We start from the raw sequence: 20,104 nt of genomic DNA, 5'->3' as shown, positions 1-20,104 counted from the left end.
TCAGAATCTCAAATATTTGAAATAAAGCACTATAATGACTACTTTTAGAAAGATATTTGCACATTAATTGTTCCTTTTCTTCTCTTTGTTAACTATATATATTTCTTGGTTTGTACAGTGTTAATTGTCTAACACGTCATAGCTGTTTTTATTTGCAAAACTTTATTTATAAAAGACAGTGTACAAACAACACAGGAAATACATGTGATTCAATGTGAGAGCACAGACAGTGCAAATCATTCTTACAGCGCATTTTCTGAGTCGGCTCTTAGAACCGGCTCCTTCACTAGTCCGACCTGGCACGAATCGGACGGCACACTTTAGATCCGGATCAGAGAATGACGTGTAATTTAGGGGTTTGCGTATCTTGAAGATAACGTCATTCTTCGCTCTACTCGACATCCGGATGAACACACACTGCAGTGCTGTTTGATTATGTAAAGTTTCATTCCGTCATTTTATTTCCCCTGCTGCAGACCACTGTGGCCAGTGACAGGAGCCTTTGCTGACTGCATCATGGTCAACCTCTGCTGTCTCTGCTGCGGTGAAATCCCTCAACCCCGCCCTCGTCCGTCCGGTCAGTCTGCAGGACCGCCGCGGGATCCCCGCTCCTCTGCGCAGCAGCAGCAGCCTGTTGGCTCCGGCCCAGACACTGTGGCGCTGCAGGGGGCGCGACAGCGGGGAGCAACCGGGGAGACCTCAAGAACTGAGCATGTGAATAAAAAAGGAGTGAGTTTATAACCTATCATCTCCCCACTCTTTGTCACGGACATGAGAGAAGTGCAGCAGCGGCAGCAGCAGCAGCAGCAGCGGCAGCAGCATGCTCTCCTCCGACCAGGACCCTGCGGAGGACACGACAGCCAGCGCTCCCAGTGATGCTGAGGGAGAAGAGGAGCAGCAGGTGCAGGAGCAGGAGCAGGAGCATCAGGACTCACCGGCTCAGAGGAGTGATGTCGTGGAGGAGGTAGATACAGACTTCATCACAGATTATTTGATAGTTATCAATAAGTAAAGTTGTTGTTTGGGGGGAAGAATCCAGTGACTGTAGAGGCAACAACCCTGTAATAAATCACTTCATTTGCTCATGCACCTGTCACCATGTTACAGGTGATGTAGATTCAGCTGTGCTCTGCTTCATACTAGTGTGATGTAAGGTGCAGCTTTGACAGGGAGGTGGGACAGGTTGCATTTGCCTGCTATTGATTATTTATTTATTTATTCTTACCTGTGTTTTATGTCATTTTAATGTTATTGTACAGCACTTTGGGCAACTGTGTTGTAAAGTGGATTGAATTGGATTGCTCTTGCAAACTTTAACAGACCCCGGCTGCAGCAGATTTGACTGAAATCTATCCCCAGATAACCTTATTTAAAAATGGCCACAGTGGTTGGCACACTTGTTCAGGCCAAGATAGGCAGCATCAAACACGACACACTCAACACACTTACAAATTTACACAATTGAAACACAACGGACAGGGGCAAACACACTGCAACGACCAAAACACATGCAGAAGGAGAAAACGAGCTGCAGAATCTCACTACGCCCCAGAGCAAACTACTGCCCAATTAGAACACTGATCATCCTCTTGTGCTTTTAATAAAGTAAGAATGAAGTAGTCCCCGAATATCCTGTGTTTTTTCTCTCCTGCTTGTGTTTTCTCTCCTGCTTGTGTTTTTTTCTTGTTGCTGTCGTTTTGGGATTTGTGTGTGTTTTTGCGTCGTTTTGTTTCTGTTGATGCGTGTGTTTTGGCTTTCTACAAATCATTTTTCTCTTTTGCAGCGCGTTTCTCGTGTTGCATTTGTTTTTGTTTTCATTTGCACTCTTGAATGTGCAGCGATTGTGAATATGCAGCTGCATGTGTTTTGGGTCGTTGCAGTGTGTTTACCCCCGTCAGCAAACTAAAAGCCATCTTTATTTATTCTATTAAACACATTCACACAAGTAATCACCCAAGGAAGTCCATATAATGTCTGCATTTAGGAACGCCTGCTCTGCTGAAAAGCACGTGAGAACTGAATCTCTATATTTTCTCCTTAGCTAACTGAAGTGGAACCAGCAACGTGACATCACCGCCCCCTGTGTCAGTGCAGTAATGGACGGCCAGTTGTCAGCATAAATCCTTTCACTTCATAAAACACCAGAGGAAGTGCACAACAGTGCACGATCTCATTGGAAGAAACGTCACCACAACAGTTACACAATTATATATAATATAAAGTGCCATGAAGGCGTTCCAAAATGTGTGCGAGATGTCGGCTGGTTGCTGGTTTAATCTCCTCATGCGTAAAAAGGGTTCAGCTCTGCTAGTGTTTCTCATGAGAATAGCTTTGTGTCTTTGCAAGATCATTTCTGCTAAGTATTGTGAGTCACTGTGAGTTACTCACAATAGTGCTTGTGTAAAGTCAACAATTTGAAATTGAAATCAATCACATCACTATATTGATCTCTGACACCTGTGTGTGTGTGTGTGTATAACAGCGTGACTTGTATTATTGTAATCTAAATAAGAACTTTAGTAGTACATTTTATAGTATCAAATATTAGTTAAATTCTAGCTATTAATCCAGGATTTGTAGTCTCCTGTCTGCGTTTATACAAGAAATAACCTGTGATGTTATTTAGACGTCTTTACCAAAATAAAAAGTAAATTTCCTCAATTAACCTCAGTTAATCCTTAGAACACGGAGCATTAAAACGTACAGTACATACAGAGGCTATAAAAATGTGCAATATAGAGTGTTTTATATCCTTTTTTTCAGCACAACCTATATAACCTATACAATCTGATTAAAAAAAAAACCTATAATCATTTTCACCAACTATATAAACAAACCTGAGCAAGTAGTCAAAATGTTTAAAATCGGATTGAATTTGTGAAATCTAATCTAATCTAAAAACGTCTAATTTTGTGACTTCTGCACAATTATTGCTACTTTATATCACTACTAAAAATGAGATATAAAATCAATCATAACTTTGACATAAAACAGATTTTTAAAGACAGAATATGTGACCTATAAACACACACCCCCAGGATGTCCATATAAGGAGTTGTGTATTATTCCCAGGGCAATTGACCAAGGGTGCACACTAAGGGTTAATCCAGGATTTGCAGTCTCCCGTCTTATGAGCAATAACCTGTGATGTTATTTACACATCTTTATTACCAAGTATATTTGCCCCTAAAATTAAAAAGTCAGTAAATTTCCATGATGGATGTGTGAAAACACCTCCGTTAATAATTGTCTGACAGCTGCATTAATGCACATCCATGGTTTCATTGAATTCCAATGAGCTTTCTCGACTCTGACTTACTGCATGCTTTTTTTTTGCAATCTTACAGCTCAACCTCCACTATTTGCATTTTTCCCACTGCAAGCCCTGACATCACTGCCGTTGCTCTAACCTAAGGCCCGTTCCTCCATGTGTTCCTCTCCCTGCAGCAGTGTCCAGTGCAGCAGTCCCTGGGTGCTTGTGTCTGCCGGGAGTCCCACTGGCGCTGCCTGCTCCTCTCGCTGCTCATGTACAGCTGCATGGGTGCCGTGGCCTGGTGCCAGCTCACTCGGGTCACCAAGATCAGCTTCAACTCCGCCCTCACCTCCTCCTTCACCGCCTCCTTCACCTCCTCGCTGCGCGGGGGGTCCGGCATGGGCGTCGCGGGACACTCGATGATCTACCACGACAGCCCCTGCTCCGACGGCTACATCTACATACCTCTGGCCTTCCTGCTCCTGCTCTACGCTCTGTACATGGTGGAGTGCTGGCACTGCAGAGCCCGGAGCGAGCTGCAGTTCAAGGCCAACGTGGACGGCGTGTACGAACGCGTGCTGCGGATGCAGCAAGCCCAGCCCTGCATATGGTGGAAGGCCATCAGCTACCATTTCGTCCGACGCACTCGCCAGGTCACCCGGTACCGCAACGGGGACGCCTACACCACCACGCAGGTGTACCACGAGAGGGTGAACACGCACGTGGCGGAGGGAGAGTTCGATTACAACCACTGTGGCATGAAAGACGTGTCACGCGACCTGAGGGGCTTGGAGGGACATCCGGCGACTCGCCTGCGCTTCACCAAGTGTTTCAGCTTCACCGAGGCGGGTCCAGAAAACGACTACCTCAACCAGAGAGCCAGGTTCTTCTCCGAAATCGAGGGATTGGACGATTACATGGAGGCCAGGGAGGGGATGCAGCTGAAGAATGTGGACTTCAGAGAAAACCTGATCGCCTTTGTAGACCCAGATAGAATGCCTTGGTATAATTCCCAGGTTGCTTTCTGGCTTGCAGCATTCTTCATGCTGTCGTGGCCTCTGAGAGTACTCATCGAGTACCGCACTGCTTATGTGCACTACCGCATAGAGAAACTATTTGGGTTAGAGTACAGTCAAAGTAGCCCGTCTCCTCTCGATGAAGTGGGGGCCAATACTGGCTGTGCTATTCCGAGAGTAGACACCTTGGACAGCACTGAAATGGAGTGGCACATACGCTGCAACCGCCAGGTGATTCCCAGCTACTCGGAGGCCGTGCTGATAAACTCAAACTCGCTACATGACACTGAATGCACCACGTCCTCAAACTGCTTCCTGTTGGACAGCGTCCAGGCCGCTCAGAGTTACGGCGCTCTCCAAAGGCAGGACCAGTGCGAGCAGTGCAGCGAGCTGACCGGTCAAGGGGACGGCGGCGGCGACGGCAGTGGCAGGAGGAGGACGGTCACGAGCTCCAGCTGCTCCTCCATCTTCTCCTGCCGCGGAGCGCTGTTCCAGTCCCACCTCTCCTCGGACACGTCTCGCCTGTCCCTGTGCCGCATGTACGGGTCCCACCGCACCGTGGCCCTGTGGAGGAGCCGCAGCAGCAACCTGACGGACCCCTGCTGTGTGGAGGAGCAGTGCTGCAGGTCCGAGTCCAGCCAGCTGGCCCTCAGCGACAGTCCGCCCACCTACAGGGACGCTCGCTTCTTCCCGGTCCTCATTGTGCATCAGGCCGAGGGCTGTGGCAGTGAGGACGGGAGGGAAGTGAGGCGTTATTATATACGGAGAGACTCGTCCTGTGTGGACACGTCTCTGTGAAGGACCAATAGATACAGTACGTAACCATTGGACGGATGACGCCAAATCGTCTATTTTAAAACAATCCCACTGTAAATATGAAGCAAAGAAACAGCTGCAGGATGTCACCTATGCACCGAGATGTTCTCGTTGTCTTGTAGCAGCAACAGTGTGTCATCGACTGTGTGTGTGTGTGTGTGTGTGTGTGTGAACATCCCTTTGAGACATGGCACTGCATGATCTGATTATTCCCCACGTTTAATCACAGATTTAAGTTGTCAGAAATCAGGGTGAGAGGAAACTTGGCAAATTCTCATGTGCGTGTTTAGTTTATTTGGGGCTTTGATGGATGATTTTTTGCATGTGACAAAATCTCTTTTTGTTGGTCTGTTGACAAACGCCAAGAAGGAACCAAAGACATTAGTTTTCTCCTCTTTATTATCATTTTATGTGGCGTAGACGACATGAAGTGAATGTTTTAAGTGCAGGAAATAAAGGTGGTTCCAAAGATCGTTGCATTTAAGTACCTGTTATCCGTTTAACAACATCTAATGTTTTTTTTGTAAATTAATGTTAAAGTTATTGTCACTGAAGAGGATACGTGATCTTATCTGACACAAAGCTGAAATGTTTTTACCAGTAAACCATTGTCAAACTCTTCTGCTGATATTCTTGTCTGATATGAGCCCCCATCAGTTAAGGTTTTTGGTTTGTTTTTTTTGATTTCTCAAAAGTGAAATGATGTGGTGGACTGTAGAAAAGAAGGAAAAAAAACAAATAGTATTACATTATTATTATTGTCATTATTATTATTATCATATATGGGATTATTATAATGTGCCACATTTTATGCACTATCTTCAAATTAGTCACTATAAATCACTGTCCTTATGTCACTTATGTGTAAACAGTGCCATCTTTTCTGTGGACCATTCTTTCTGATGACCACTAGATGTCGCCATTGTCAGAGACAATACTGAAGGGAAATGGTGCTGATGTGATGTCAGTCCTTACACGTGAACGTTGTTTCAAGTTTAAATACAATTTTAAACGTTTTCCCCCCAGATTTAATAAGAGAATTAATTGGACATACACAACGTGAGTGTACCTTCATTGTGTGCGATGTTTAAACTAGTTCACGTTTAACCATCGATGACAAACACATCATCAAGATGTTAAATCAATATAGTCAAAAGAACACACATCATTTAATTAATTAAACATTTAATTTAACTAATGCAACTACTATTTAATTTAACTAGGTAGGTAAAATGTTTTGTGTTTTATTTTGAAGTGCTCCAGCACGACGCCCTCCCAGTACGCTGACGTCACTTCCCGCGCGCGCGAGATCGCGCTTCTGCTACTGACAACAAATGACATCTTAAAGTCTGAAAGACACCCGCGGTTTGATGAAATCTTAAGAGTAAAACTCACCTGTGCTCGACGCGGACCGTGTCCCCAGCTGGGGACTGAATGTAGAGTCTTGCACGGACGTTGAGGACCAGTTATGGTCTGTTGTTGACATCCATGGTTAGCACGGATGTGTCCCCAGCTCCCGCTCGCGCTGCTGTTTTCGCGGAAGTTGTCCTCGTCTGGTATGCATTCAAACCTTTAGTTCGCTCCGGCTCGGCGTTCGAAGCCGGACCTCGGTCGGTCGCCGGTGAGTCGGTGCGATGAAGCTGCAGTGTGATGTCGAGGTGGTGAATCGGATGCTGCCCACGTACGGGATGAGAAGTCGGGGGAAAGGGGCGAGAGCGGTCCTCAGCATCGGGAGACATGTGGACAAAACAAGCCAACGCAGCAACATATACATGATGATCTGCACGGCCAAAGACAGAGCAGGCTCAAAGTACAAGGTCTGTATTGTTGCTCTAATACCTCAGTGTTTATGTAGCTGTCGTGTTCCTACATCAGGCCGATCATAGGCCAGAAATGACATAAAATGTCAGATGATTAAAGACTGAAAATGGAGGGAGCTAGTCCAATGTGTCTTTTTTAAACTTCCGTGTGGACAGAAAACAGCATTCATTTGTGATGATCGATATTTAATATCCGTTACTGATATCACAGCCTTGAAATCCTGCCGATACTGACATCAGTCCGATACGTCTACGAAGAAGATATGACTGTCAACACCTAACTATAGTCATTTCAAAAACATAGTGCTACAACTTAAACTTCGTTTGGGATCTCACAGAAACTTGCGTGATTTAACGTGACTTCAGAGTGTAAACAGACATGGAGGCGGAGACTGTCATCAGTTAGTAGCTGAGAAACTGTGGCTAAAGTTTCGGTTCTATATATGTATGTATATATAAATATGTATGTATATGTATATATATATATACACACATATATACATATATATATATACACACACACACATACTTTTGTTCAATGTAAAATGAAACAGTGTGTGTGTATCAGACACTGCATTTGTGAACTAATTGGAGCCTGAAATATTGTTTTCTTAACAACCAGGACATCATACTAGTTAGTATAGAGTTAAAAAGGCAATATTATTAATTTATCTATTTTACTTTCAATTCAGCTCAGTCCCCAATTACACTACGAGTCACTCGAATCCACTTTTTTTGAATTATTCATCATATTTACCACCGATTGGAAACCAGAGGAGTGTTGTTTTCAGAGTCAGAGATGTTATCGCCGCGTAACCGTCTCTGACCTCTGCAGCATCAGAGCGAACCAGCGTGATGACGTAGGGGTGAACATGCTTTCGGTATTCATGTCTCAACATGCAGAGTGAATGAATCACTCGCCGCCCCGGCCCGTTGTTGTGAAATGTGTTTTTTCCACTGTTCACGTTTGCCAACTCTCTCTTGCAGCTGAAAGACAACATAGAGAAGTTCTTCACGTGGTTTGTGGAGGAAGGCAAGGCCACCGTCAGATTAAAGGAACCTGCGGTTGACGTTTGTTTAAGCAAGGTATGACACCCAGCCTGCCGTCACTTCAATCTCTGCACGGTGATGAATCAACTCACGCCGTTGTTTTCACGGCAGCCGATGCCCGGGCAGAAAACCAAAGCAGAAAAAAGGACGAAAATGACAATCTCAACTTTAGAAAGTAACCCGTGATGCATCGTACAGGCATTTAATTCGCCTATTTTTCATGAATCACACACATTCTTCTCCCAACAGAGCAAAGTTCATCATGTTAATTCAAAGATATTTGTGGTAAATGAATAAAAGAAAGTGCGAGACATCCCATCTGTCCTCCTCTAACCATTTACTTGTTCACTCATCTTCAGGCTGACGCTAACAGCTTGAAAAACTTCCTCTCGGCCGCTCGCCTCGCGGACAGAGGAAGCGACGCGAGCAGCCTCCCCCTCTCCACTCTCACCCCTGTGCGCGCGAGGGACGTGGAGCAACCCAAGAAGAAGATGACCATCGTCTCCAAGAAGGACTATCCGCTCACGTCCAACTTCCCCTACTCTCTGGAGCAGCTGCAGGTGTCCTACTGCAAACTGTCGCGTGTGGACATGCGGATGTTGTCCCTTAAAGGTAAAGTGGATTGATAACTTTTTTAAATTTTTTTATCTTTCTTGTGTAATGTCTTCTGAGTCTGAATGGAGCTTTTTAGTGAGCTGCAGTCTCAAAAACACAGGAAATGGATTGTGCCAAGAGCTTGACAGTTAACGTCATGGAAATGTTGATTGTCCGGGAATGTCTTACTAAAAGAAAACAAACCTTTGAACCCTTGAAGTTCTCATATTTTTTTTCTTTTGCAGCCCTCCGCAAGCTCGACCTCAGCAACAACCACATCAAGCAGCTCCCCGCCACCATCGGTGACCTCGGCTGTCTCTCCGAGCTCGTCCTCCACAACAACCACCTGGAGACGTTCAGCGACGCGCTGTGCCTGTCCACCCTGCAGCGCACCCTCCAGCTGCTGGACCTCAGCCAGAATCGACTCAAGTATTTCCCGCCACATTTCTGCCAGCTCAGGGAGCTGGTCAACCTGAAACTGGACGACAACGCGCTCGTCTGCTTGCCGTCGCACGCCGGCCGACTCCAGAAGCTGAGGTTCCTGTCGGCGGCGCACAACCAGCTCACCGTGCTGCCCGGTGACTTCCGCAAGCTGAGCCTGGAGAACCTAGACCTGTTTGGAAACCCCTTCATCCAGGCCAATCCTCTGGACCATGAGATGCAGCTGACGTTTCCCCTTTCACTTCAAGAGATGGCGTCCAGAGTTGTGGCCAACCTCAGGTTAGAATTAGAGCTGATTCTTTTCATAAAATGTCAGAAAACCTTCAATAATGTTGATCGGTGTTCGTCAAACCTGGAAATGATGATGTTCTCAAATGTCGTGTTTTGTCCACAGACCAAAATGATTCACTTTTAATGATTTCTTTGTTATCCAGAGCAAAGAAATGAAGAAAATAATCACATTTAAGAAGCTTAACAATCAGAAATGTTTTAGTCATGAAAAAAGCTTGGAACCGATTCATCGATTATCAAAATAGTTGTCGATTAATTTAGTAATTGATTAATAATCTATTCATTGATTATTGTTTCAGCTGTAGTTATAATTAAAGTCATGTAATCATGCTTGTTTTGATCTCATGATCTCTTCACTTCACAGGATACCGTACGGACCTCACCTCGTCTCGGCCCACTTATGTCGGGACCTCGACCGAGCCAAGACGTGCGACTGCGGCTGCGTCTGCGTCAACTTCTTCATCAAGACGGCGGTCAGCATGAACCTGCACCAGGTGTCGCACACCGTCGTCCTGGTGGACGACATGGGAGGCACGGACGCGCCGGTGCAGCGCTTCTTCTGCTCCCTCTCCTGCTACTCTGAGTTTCTGGACAACTCCCTCCAGAGGGGAATCAGATGAGCAGGAACAAAACGAAGCTTTTGTTGGAAAAAAAAAAAATGGGGTGCAGTGGTATTGACTTTAAATATCAACGTTGACTCCGTTATAAGTTTCGAGCAGCTCGTTTTACACTCCCCTTCAACTTGTGACGCACTTAACACGTGGTGGGCAACAACACTTATGCCGCTTTTTCCACTACATAGTACGGGCCATGTCGAGTTGAGTCGAGCCGTGCTGGGACCATGTCGTGGAAAAGTGTCTCCCTGCCTCTACGAGTAAAACACAAACATTAGACTCCGTTAAACTGAGCTAGTTTTTATTCACGTACAACCTACTGTGTGAAAATGTCAATAAAATATAAAAGCATTCATTGTCTTGACCCTGAAGTGATTTTTTTGTGTGTGTCATTACGCCCTCCGGTTGTTTTTGGTCGAGGAGCGTTAGTCAAAAGGCAAAGGACGGACATTTTTTATGAGGTCACAAAGGGAACAAATTAGATTTAGGTCGTGGTCTGGATATGTCGACACTGAGAAAGAGCAGAAATTGGTGGTTTGTGTTCTCTTTATAGTGTTTTTGTCGTGTCGTTCTCAGTCCAACGTGTAAATCAAGGTGTTTCGAAAGACGAACCCAGCAGACGTGGAATGGTCACTGATCACCTTCTCGTTTCCGTCCGCGTCCTTTTCCCTCAACAGAGCAGCCTCTGGTCCTTTGGTTTCAAACACCTGCTCCGTCTGCAGGTCGTCCTCGTCCGTTTCCTCGCTCTCATCCCGCTTTCCTGGGCCTGAGAGGGAGGCGGAGCCGGCCTCTGCGGTGTCGTGAAGTGATGCGGTCCTCGTGGCTGTGTGGGATTCATCTGCTTTGACCTTAAATACAAAAAAAAAAAAAAAATCAAATATGGAAGGTGATAATGAGGTGAGGTCGACCTGACATTTCTACATTTGACCTGGTTAGATCTTGTCTTACTTGCACGTTTTCTTTTGTGTTTTCAGTTTCCCCGGTGACGTGCGGAGTCTTGACCGCGGCAACCTCTCCTTCTCTGTTCTGTTCCTTCCATGTTGCCTCCTCCACATGAATCACCACTTCACTCTCTTCTCCCTCCCTCCTCTGCTTTCTACATTTTTCCTCCTGACCTTTTACACCTTCCCCCAAATCTTTACCTTCCAGGACCTTTGTCATCTGCTCTTTTCTTTCCTCCTCACCCTCTACATTTTGTTCTTCACCTTCCAGGACCTTTGTCATCTGCTCTTCTCTTTCCTCCTCACCCTCTACATTTTGTTCTTCACCTTCCAGGACCTTTGTCATCTGCTTCTCTTTCCTCCTCACCCTCTACATTTTGTTCTTCACCTTCCAGGACCATCTGCTCTTTCTTTCCTCACCCTCTACATTTTGTTCTTCACCTTCCAGGACCTTTGTCATCTGCTCTTCTCTTTCCTCCTCACCCTCTACATTTTGTTCTTCACCTTCCAGGACCTTTGTCATCTGCTCTTCTTTCCTCCTCAGTTGTTCTTCACCTTCCAGGACCTTTGTCATCTGCACTTCTCTTACCTCCTCACCCTCTACATGTTGTTCTTCACCTTCCAGGACCTTTGTCATCTGCTCTTCTCTTTCCTCCTCACCCTCTACATTTTGTTCTTCACCTTCCAGGACTTCTTCTCTGTCCTCTGCTGGATCTTCTCCCGACTTTGTCTGCTGCTTCAGCTCCTCCTGTATCCACTCCTCTTCAACACCACTCGGCTGCTCCACACCTGTTGAACCTCCCGTCTCATTCTCTTTATCATCATCATCATCATCATCATCGCCTCCTGCACTCCCTTGAGCACCTGGACTACCAAACATAGCAGAATCCCACGCCTCTGTGGACGGCAGGACGGGCAGTGTGACGGTCAGCTGCCCTCTCTGCTTGTTGAACTTGGCCTGTCCTTTGTCTTCGTCCACAGGATACGCTAGAGGCAGCTCCAGCCTGTACGCTGGTTTCTTGGAGTCCAGGAGGAGACGTCTCTCCTTCACCTCGAGGTCGGCGTCTCTGACGGACTTGAGCAGCGGCAGGTCGACGGTGACGACGATCTCTTTGGGCCTCGGGCTGGTGGCCGAGTCTCTGGAGCACCTGTAGTCCTGCAGGTCAATAAAGGACCGATATTTCACTGTAAAACGTGGCTTGGTCGGCGCTGAGGCTTCCTGTGGTTGGATCTGGACGCTTTCATCAGCTTTGGAGTCACAGTTGTGTGTCGCGTTGGGTCTGATTTCGTCCTGAATCGGGAAGGCCAGAGGGTCAGGGTTCTCCGAGGCCTCCTTGGCTTTGTATCCACTTATTGGTTTCCGGATGACGCACGGCTGAGGCGTGCCCTTGTACTTGGCGTTCAGCTGTCGCACGTTCTTTTTGTCCAGTGTCACCTTTAAAGTGTCCTGGATCCCGTTGACGGCCGTGCTCACCACCAAGTCCATGAACCTCTTGTCTTTGCTCGCTATGTGGAGAGTGTCCGGGTGGAAGACCACATCGTAGATGATGACCTTGTTCCCCTTTGGGTCTGAGTCCTGTCTGCCTGGGAGCAGACTGTGAGGCAGGGTCCAGTGCTGCCCCCTGCGGCCGTCCTCTGAAACGCCACTCTTGCATTCAGGCTTTCCAACTTTATCACTGGCGCAGATGTTAATGAAACACTTGTGCTTGCCGTCCACGCTGGTCTTGAGCGCCTTGAAGGGCGTGGGATGGATGAACTCGATGTTGTTTCCTCTCTGCTGCTCCAACAGTGTCATCTCCTCCTCGTATTGTCTCCGAGTCTCGGGGTCGGATATTTCCTGCACGTACTCGTGCAGCATGTCCCGGAATCGCTCGTCTTTGAGAGCTTTCCCGAGTCGGTCCACTTCCTCCGACGTCAGGGTTAGTTTCTCTGGATTCTCCATGTTGAGGATCGCGAGGGAGAAAACCCAAAAAATTGAAAATAAAGTTGATCAAATACACAAAATACAAACAATGCGGCTCGTTTCTGGAGAATCAAAGGATCAGCGCGGTTGAAAGGTCCAGCAGACTCATGTTGGGGCTGTGTAACCATGGCAACGCGTGACAACAATGGCAGTTGCCTTGTATCCGGCACTTGTTTATTTATCTATTATTCATTTATTTAAATATGAATAAAAGAGGGAAAAAATAAGGGAAAAACAACATATTATATAAATTAATTGCCATCTAGTTGCTGAATGCATCAGTTTTACATGACATGGTGAAAAGTACTTAAATGACATAAAATATTTACTTCCGTCATTTAGAAGGAAACAGGTTTGAGCTGATAATGGCACTATATGTTACTTAATTTTGAACCATGTCACGAATACTTAAAAACAGAAAAAATCAACAATTTGTTGCTTTATACTATAGATAATTAGTTGATTAATTGATAATTTTTAATTTAATTAAATCGTTTTTAGCGTTATTATAGTATAGTAATGTTCTTCTACAAATTCTATTATTTTTTGACACGTAACTCCTAACTACAACGTGTACAATATGCAATACTTACAACACAGTATATAAAAATACTAGTCAGTCAAAATACAATAAGCAGTACAGAAATCTATAGAAAATATACGAGAAAACGAATAATTCATAATATTCACATTATGTCCACCTTTCATTACATGCGTTTCTATTAATTAAACAACGAAAATGATGTATTATTCGCTGTATTTTCTTTGTTTATGTGTGTGTATATAGATATACGTTATTAGTGGTCGTGTGCCGCCAGCAGGTGTCACTGCAGAACACGGCTCGGGTGGAACATGCCGGTCAGTGAGGCGAAGGGGGCGGGGACGTCGGGGAGAGCGCTGATTGGTCGCACCCCCGGCAGTTCATGTTTCCTACTGTCTCATTGGCAGGGAGTTACTGTTGCTAGGTGTGTGTGTGTGTGTTTCTATTCAGTTTTGACTTTGTTTTTAAAATTAGTTCGTTTTAATTAGTTTATATAGCGGGTTTGCTAGTTTTAATTTTTTTGTAAATGCTTAGTTTTAGTGTTAGTTTCAAGTTTTTTGTAATAAGGCATATTTGCAAGGTGCAAGAAGGTCATAATTAGTATTGTGTGTCATAAAAACCCAACAAAAGATGCCATTTTAAAAAAGGACAAACGAACAACCATCTCTAAATCACCTGCTGAGTTTAGATGCAGTTTGTGTGAAAGGTAAAAATCAAATAGCCAACAGACGAAAGACACACATGAACATAACATAAATAAATAATAATGATGATAAATAACCCTCATGAGACACATACATCACATTGTTTGTGAGTCAGGAGTCTCAGGAGCTCAATCTGAACAACAAACCCAATAAAAGACTAAAGGTTTGATTCACCCAATTAACTACATAACCAGTGTTATGTTTAACGTGTATAACCTTGTGTCCCACATTGTAAACAAAAATGTTATTATGAATGAAAATACACTTCATATGAACCCACAAGGATTATGTGTGAAATAAAATGACGAAGACGAAAACTAAAGCACATCTGTTAGTTTTGTAAAACACATGATTCAGTTTCAGTTAGTTTTTATTTTGTTTCAGTTAATGAAAAAAAATTTATTTTAGTTTTCATCATCTTTCATCGTTTTAAAGTTAGGGTTAGGACAAGGTTAGAACCCAAGGTTACACCAGTAGTAATTAAGGTTAAGTTTTAGAGTAAATCAAGGAAATTCATTTTAAGTCAAGTCAAGGTTTTGGGTTTAAATGTGCAAAATTCTGGGTTCAGTCTGTTTCTGGATGTCTTTACTGGATTTCATTCATTGAACACACTTTCTTTTTTTTTGTTTCTTTATTTTGAAACTTCGATTGGCCGTGTTTCAACTGGTAAGGTGGAAAAAAAAAACTTTAAACGCATATAAACATCACTTAGTGCATGTACAGCAAACATTGGCAATCCCCCCAAAAAATGCATCATGCACATAGTTTCAAAGTATTTAGACATAAATCCAAGTCTAACAATTGAGCACATTTTATTACAAAAATTAAATGTTTAAAGGCAAAAACTCCATCTACACACCAGAAACCAGGCCAAAGCTCACCGGCTGCTTCTTCCTTGTTTGAACAAGCCTTCCATTGCACACAGTGGGTTCTGGATCCTCAGTCTTTGTCAGCTCTCACTCACTCTGTACTTGTTTACTCCCACTGTGAGTCTGTGTCACACTGTGAGTGTGTGTGTGACTCCAAGACCTGGTGATGAGCAGATCACCCTCAGCTGGTGCACTCAGGCTGGAAGGGGTGTGTCCCACTGTTCACTGACGTTTATTGTATTGAGTTTTGATTGTATAAATCTCTTGTGGAGTGTTACGCAACAAGCCCTCTGCTCCACTGCCTCCTCGCTCCAACGTGACCCGGGCCGAGGCCTCAAATCATCCGTAAATGAACTCCCAACACCAGGCCGGACTCTCTTGACTCATTAGGCATTCTGAGCTCTGAGCTACCGGACGGGACGCGATGTTCTGCGACGGTCTTGAGACCAAAAAAGCTTCAGTAACAAAATACAAGTGACTTAATTCAGGCAGCAGGAAGCCACACATTTTCAGGACGTGAGTGAGTTTCACTGGACAAGAAAGAGCGTGGTCGTGTGGGCACTTGCTGTGTGACGCACACAGCAAGTGGGTGTGCGGACACTCACCGAGTGACCTGAAGTGATCAAGTGCTTTTGTCTGTCTATGATTAGTTCATTAGGAAGTCATAAAATAAGCAATGAAATGGACCAAAATGTCACGGATGTTGTTGTTTTTTTTTATTACAAATATGTATTAAATAATATGAAACGTTAGACAGGGAGATATAATCAAAGGTATAATCATAGTACTGTTAATATTCATATTTACATAGTCAATATTTCCCCCAGATATGACAAATAAATGCATTCCATACATCACACAATACATATATATATATATATATGTATATGTATATATATATATATATCAGAATGAACACAAACAAAGTGTTGCGGGAGGACAATAAGGTGAGACAAACATCATAGAAAGGCTTTGGCAGGGGTGCATACAAATAACCACTTATATCAAAGTAAACAAAAGAATCCTTTAAAGGAAAATGCAGTAGAGAGAACGGGGGAAAAAAGTCCAGTGCATTTGTTTTCTCATTCCCATGAGTAGATGAGGAGCAGCCTTGTGTGCTTGGGTGCTCCCTGTATCCCTGTGGCATCTTGGGGGGGTGGGGAGTGGGTAGGACGGCAGTGTCCATAGTCTACTTGGAGCTGGCAGGTACCAGCATGCTCAGCGTGGCAAGGCCAGGTTTCGAGGCGGGTAATTTGCCGGCGACCATTTTGTTCAAACTCCGGACGTCGGCCTGCCAGGAGGGGATTTTCTTTGTGGTCATGTGGCGCCGCGCGTGTTTGGTGAGGTGGTCGCTGCGCATGAACCGCCGGTCGCACACGGGACACACAAACTTCTTTTCCCCCGTGTGCGTTCGCCGGTGCCTGGAGAGCTCGTCGGAGCGGGCGAACCGCTTGTCGCAGCCGTCCCAGCTGCAACTGAAAGGCTTCTCACCTTCAGGAGGGGGACAGGAAAAACAGGGAGTCAGCAAATGAGTCACATTTAAGTCATCACAGACCAAAACAATGAGCTCACTCTCTTCCCATCACGAGCAACAAGGCCAAAGGAATGCTTTACAAAACAGGATGGAACACTCATCTATAGTCGTCACTTTCAATTCCACACCCTCACCCGCTACAAACAAACCACCCTCTCCCCCTGTGCTGTAAATGCTCACCTGTGTGTGTTCGCAGGTGAGCCTTGAGGTGCGAGCTCTTGAAGTACGTCTTCCTGCAGCCGGGGAAGTTGCACACGTAGTTCCTCCTGCGAGAAAAGTCCATCTTTGTGGGCGCAGCGCTGCTGCCGCCGCTGCCCCCGCCGCCACCGCCAGGCCCTGCAGGCACGTACACGGGGGCCGGCGCCAGCGGTAGCAGCTTGGTGTTGCCCAGGGTCATGACAGTCTGAGGGCAATGAGAAGCCTGAGCGACCGAGGTCTGAGGGAGCACCAGCATCACCGTGCCCTGGGGCACTGCCGAGCTCACGATCAGGGACTGCTGCACGGGGGAGGTGTTAGTTGTGGTGGGCTGGGTCAGGATGGGTGTGGTGCTGGTCTGAATGCCGCCATTGGACGTCTGAACGGTGCTCGGAATGAAGGCAGAGATTATACCTGATTGGCTGCTGACGGGGAACATCTGGCAGATGATTTGAGAGCTCCTGACTGTGGGTGGGGACAAGGTTGTGGCAAGAGAGGGAGGAGGGGGCGGGCTGTTGAGCAGTTGAGTGTTGAGAGGAGTGGGTGTGAAGACACTGTCCAAACTGTGTTTTTTGGGACTGGGCTGCAGTTCTGACTGGGGTGGCGTGAGAGGAGCGGGAGGGGAGGGAGGTGAAGTTATCTGCTCAGTCCTCGTGACGTGCTGCCGCTGCTGTTGATGCCGTTGTTGCTGACAGACTGCCGTAGTCACTGCCATGTCTTTAGTCCTCTGCGGATTGGGGGCCACTGGAATGCGGCGTTGGCAGGGGGCGCTGTCTGCGGTGTGCCGGATGACGCTGGTGGCCATGGCTCGGCAGGGCTGTGGCGGAGATGGGAGGGAGGAGGCTTTTTCGGCACTGGGTGCCAGGAAAGGTTGATGGAGACCCGGCCCACAGCGCTGTGAGGACACAGCCAGGCTTGACTGCGGGCCAGTGCTGGATGTTGAAGTCTCAACAAAGCTGGGACTGTGAGGGGGAGTCATGCACTAGAAAGAGAAGGAAAACATGAAAGAGGTTGAGGAACTAAAGACCACTCCAGTACCCTCGCAGCAACAAGGCGACATGTAGGTGTATCAAGTATTTTTTAAGAGATTTTTACGATCCTGCATTTCAAACTTTGTCCTAATAGTCAACCATGCATCTCATATCATAAACCGTGTTAATCTTTGGACATTACATCAAAAGGCCATCAGATTTAATCCAGACCTTGACGTACTTATCATTCATCAGTTATCTCTGTGACTTTAAACCACAGACCGCGCACAAAAAGTGCACGTAGTTGTCCAGTTTGTCCGTTGAAGCTCAACAGGAAGTGAGACTTGTCCTGAATGTCTTTGTTCGAATTAAAGTGTACAGAAGAACGACCCTGTTTTTACATTACATTACATTAATTACATTGATTTAACATTTTTCCTGAAGAGTCATGAATAAAGCGTGGAGTGTATGAACTGGACACCAGTGTGATTGACAGCTGGTATTGTCCAGTAGGTGCCTGGGTTGCAGAACGTCCAGATTCTTGTGCGCGATTGATTGACTGACACACGTGTTAAGTAAATGGCCGGACACCTGTGCAGTAGTATGCGGAGGAGGCTCTTACCAGGGATGAGAGAGACACAAAGTCCTTGGGGGCCTCTGGAATTTCTGGCGGCAGGAGGGAGTCGCAAGAGTCTGAAGCCGGGGTGAGGGGTCTCGGCTTGCAGGGGGGGTTTGGCCTGTTGCCGCCCCCGAGGAAGAGGCTCTGACCCCAAGAGCTCATGCACACGAGCGCTTCGGCTGCCTCCAGGTCCGTGTACTCCAGGCCCGAGGTTCCACTGGAGAGAGACTGCTCGCTGTCGTGCCGCTTCCTCTTTGCGATTGAGCCACAGTGGTCTAGGTAGTCAATCTGCAAAATTTAAAAAAGAATGTGTCAACATGGTATTTCAACAGTGTTCATTATATATGTATACATTAGATTAAGTCTATTTCCTTTCTATATACTGGGCCACTTCACCCAAAAACATAATAAAGTTTTTTACTAATTTCCACAGATAAATGTGTTATTTGATCATCAGATACAGATGAACAGAGGAAGTTGGGATGGACAAAAATGAAGAAAATAACAGCCCTGCACTGCTCTTCACTGTATTTATATTTATAACATGTTTAAAGAGTAAAGAAATCTGAAAAAAATACATAAATTTAATCTAAATCTGTAATTACGTGATTATAGGTGTATTCTTCATTTGACCAAGTGGTAAAAATGGGTGAATTGACTATTTCTTGTACTTCTATTTCGTTATTTCGTTACTTCTATTACTATTCTTACTGTACATATGACAATAAACTACAGTGAACTAGAAGACAAATGTCACTTCTATCACCTGAAGGAGACACAACACATTTTCTATTTAGATTCTCTCAGTCAGCATGAGCTCAGTCAGTGTTCCTGCGCTTGTAATTTCCCGGGCCAAAACTGCAGGATAGATGCCGGGTGATGGTGACTTCACCTCGGCCCAGCACGCACGCACTCACTGCCTCTGGCCCGGAGCCAGGTCACCTCCCACTGCCAAATATAGACCCAACAGTGACGTGCAGCCCCGAGATGAGCCATGTGAAATCCCCGTGAAGCGGGCTCGAATCAGGAAGTGGGCTTATTGTTTAAAAACTGTTATGTCATTGTCTTTTACACTGAACAAAGCATATTTATTATTTTTGTTACGCTTCACTCCACAGTACAAAAACGCAACACGGTGACACTGACAGGCTTCCGTACGTCCTGACGTAACAGTAATAACCTCATTAATATGAAATTGTTCACATTAATTTGACAAAAAAAACGTTGTTTTTTTTGTTTTTTTTAGAAATTATTAATTGGCTTATGATTTAGCTTTAAGACAAACAAAATGTCAAATCACCTCGTAAGTGAAGTGATTACACAACACAAAATAATAAAAAAATAACGGTGTAAATAACTCACCCCGTGTGACTCCATGTCCGTAAATCTTCGCGACGGCATCGAGTATTTTTTAAACTGTGACTTTTTTTTATTCTGTTGTTTGTTGTTGTTGTTGTTGTTGGCAAAGCCAGTGTAGAACAAAGAGACGGCGGTGCTGATGCTGCTCGTCGCCGGGTTTTTTCTCCTGACTGCCTGCCTTTTCTCTCAGCTGTGTGTGTAAGACATTGGGAGGAGGGAAAAGCAAGAGAGGAAAAAAAAAATGGAGAGAAAAAAAAAAGAAAAACAAAACTCACAACACGCACTGGCGGGTGGCAACACTCGGCCAATCACAGCCGAGTGTGTGCAGACCTGCGGCCAATGGCAGAGCAGCGAGCGCGTGAACAGTGCGTGCCCGCTGGACGGTTGGAGGAAATAGGGTGCGTGGCCGTTGGTGGGCGTGGCCGCGGAGTCAGCAGTGTCAGTGTAAACCCGATGAACTGCCAGCCGTTAAACTGGGCGAAAGGTCGATTCAGTCTATGAGGCGTTCACGGA

At 45.6% G+C, this 20,104-nt stretch overlaps 4 protein-coding genes across 6 annotated transcripts; 2 read left to right on the top strand and 2 right to left on the bottom strand.

Moving 5' to 3' along the window:
* The first annotated feature begins 176 nt into the window (after nucleotides 1-176).
* si:dkey-13p1.4 (transmembrane protein 151B) lies at nucleotides 177-5,704 on the top strand. 2 transcript variants are annotated; one of them, XM_044047669.1, is made up of 2 exons: nucleotides 177-964; nucleotides 3,448-5,704. In XM_044047669.1, exons 1-2 carry the CDS (start codon nucleotides 821-823, stop codon nucleotides 5,065-5,067), a joined length of 1,764 nt encoding a protein of 587 aa, XP_043903604.1. In that variant the 5' UTR covers nucleotides 177-820; the 3' UTR covers nucleotides 5,068-5,704. The 2 variants fall into 2 exon arrangements, 1 of the variants encoding a protein (XP_043903604.1); XR_006361999.1 differs by having other exon boundaries at nucleotides 916-964; nucleotides 3,348-3,493.
* Nucleotides 5,705-6,361: 657 nt separating this feature from the next.
* lrr1 (leucine rich repeat protein 1) lies at nucleotides 6,362-10,248 on the top strand. Its single transcript, XM_044047670.1, has 5 exons — nucleotides 6,362-6,902; nucleotides 7,893-7,991; nucleotides 8,315-8,567; nucleotides 8,795-9,269; nucleotides 9,646-10,248. The coding sequence occupies exons 1-5, from the start codon at nucleotides 6,720-6,722 to the stop codon at nucleotides 9,899-9,901; spliced, it is 1,266 nt and encodes a 421-aa protein (XP_043903605.1). The 5' UTR covers nucleotides 6,362-6,719; the 3' UTR covers nucleotides 9,902-10,248.
* Nucleotides 10,180-12,943, bottom strand: dnaaf2 (dynein axonemal assembly factor 2). Of its 2 annotated transcripts, none has more exons than XM_044047667.1 (4): nucleotides 11,474-12,943; nucleotides 11,288-11,359; nucleotides 10,844-11,173; nucleotides 10,180-10,743 (listed from the first exon to the last, which is right to left on the bottom strand). In XM_044047667.1, exons 1-4 carry the CDS (start codon nucleotides 12,776-12,778, stop codon nucleotides 10,468-10,470), a joined length of 1,983 nt encoding a protein of 660 aa, XP_043903602.1. In that variant the 5' UTR covers nucleotides 12,779-12,943; the 3' UTR covers nucleotides 10,180-10,467. The 2 variants fall into 2 exon arrangements, with proteins under 2 accessions (XP_043903602.1, XP_043903603.1); XM_044047668.1 differs by having other exon boundaries at nucleotides 11,288-11,350; nucleotides 11,528-12,943.
* Nucleotides 12,944-15,614: 2,671 nt separating this feature from the next.
* On the bottom strand, nucleotides 15,615-19,818 carry klf11b (Kruppel-like factor 11b). The gene is made up of 4 exons (XM_044048152.1): nucleotides 19,595-19,818; nucleotides 18,236-18,520; nucleotides 16,628-17,624; nucleotides 15,615-16,404 (listed from the first exon to the last, which is right to left on the bottom strand). The coding sequence occupies exons 1-4, from the start codon at nucleotides 19,631-19,633 to the stop codon at nucleotides 16,103-16,105; spliced, it is 1,623 nt and encodes a 540-aa protein (XP_043904087.1). The 5' UTR covers nucleotides 19,634-19,818; the 3' UTR covers nucleotides 15,615-16,102.
* Nucleotides 19,819-20,104: the final 286 nt, after the last annotated feature.

Source organism: Solea senegalensis, linkage group LG16, assembly GCF_019176455.1.
Source record: "Solea senegalensis isolate Sse05_10M linkage group LG16, IFAPA_SoseM_1, whole genome shotgun sequence".
Taxonomy (NCBI): domain Eukaryota; kingdom Metazoa; phylum Chordata; class Actinopteri; order Pleuronectiformes; family Soleidae; genus Solea; species Solea senegalensis.
Note: the sequence above shows the minus strand (reverse complement) of the source record. Positions and strands in the feature narration are given on the sequence as shown.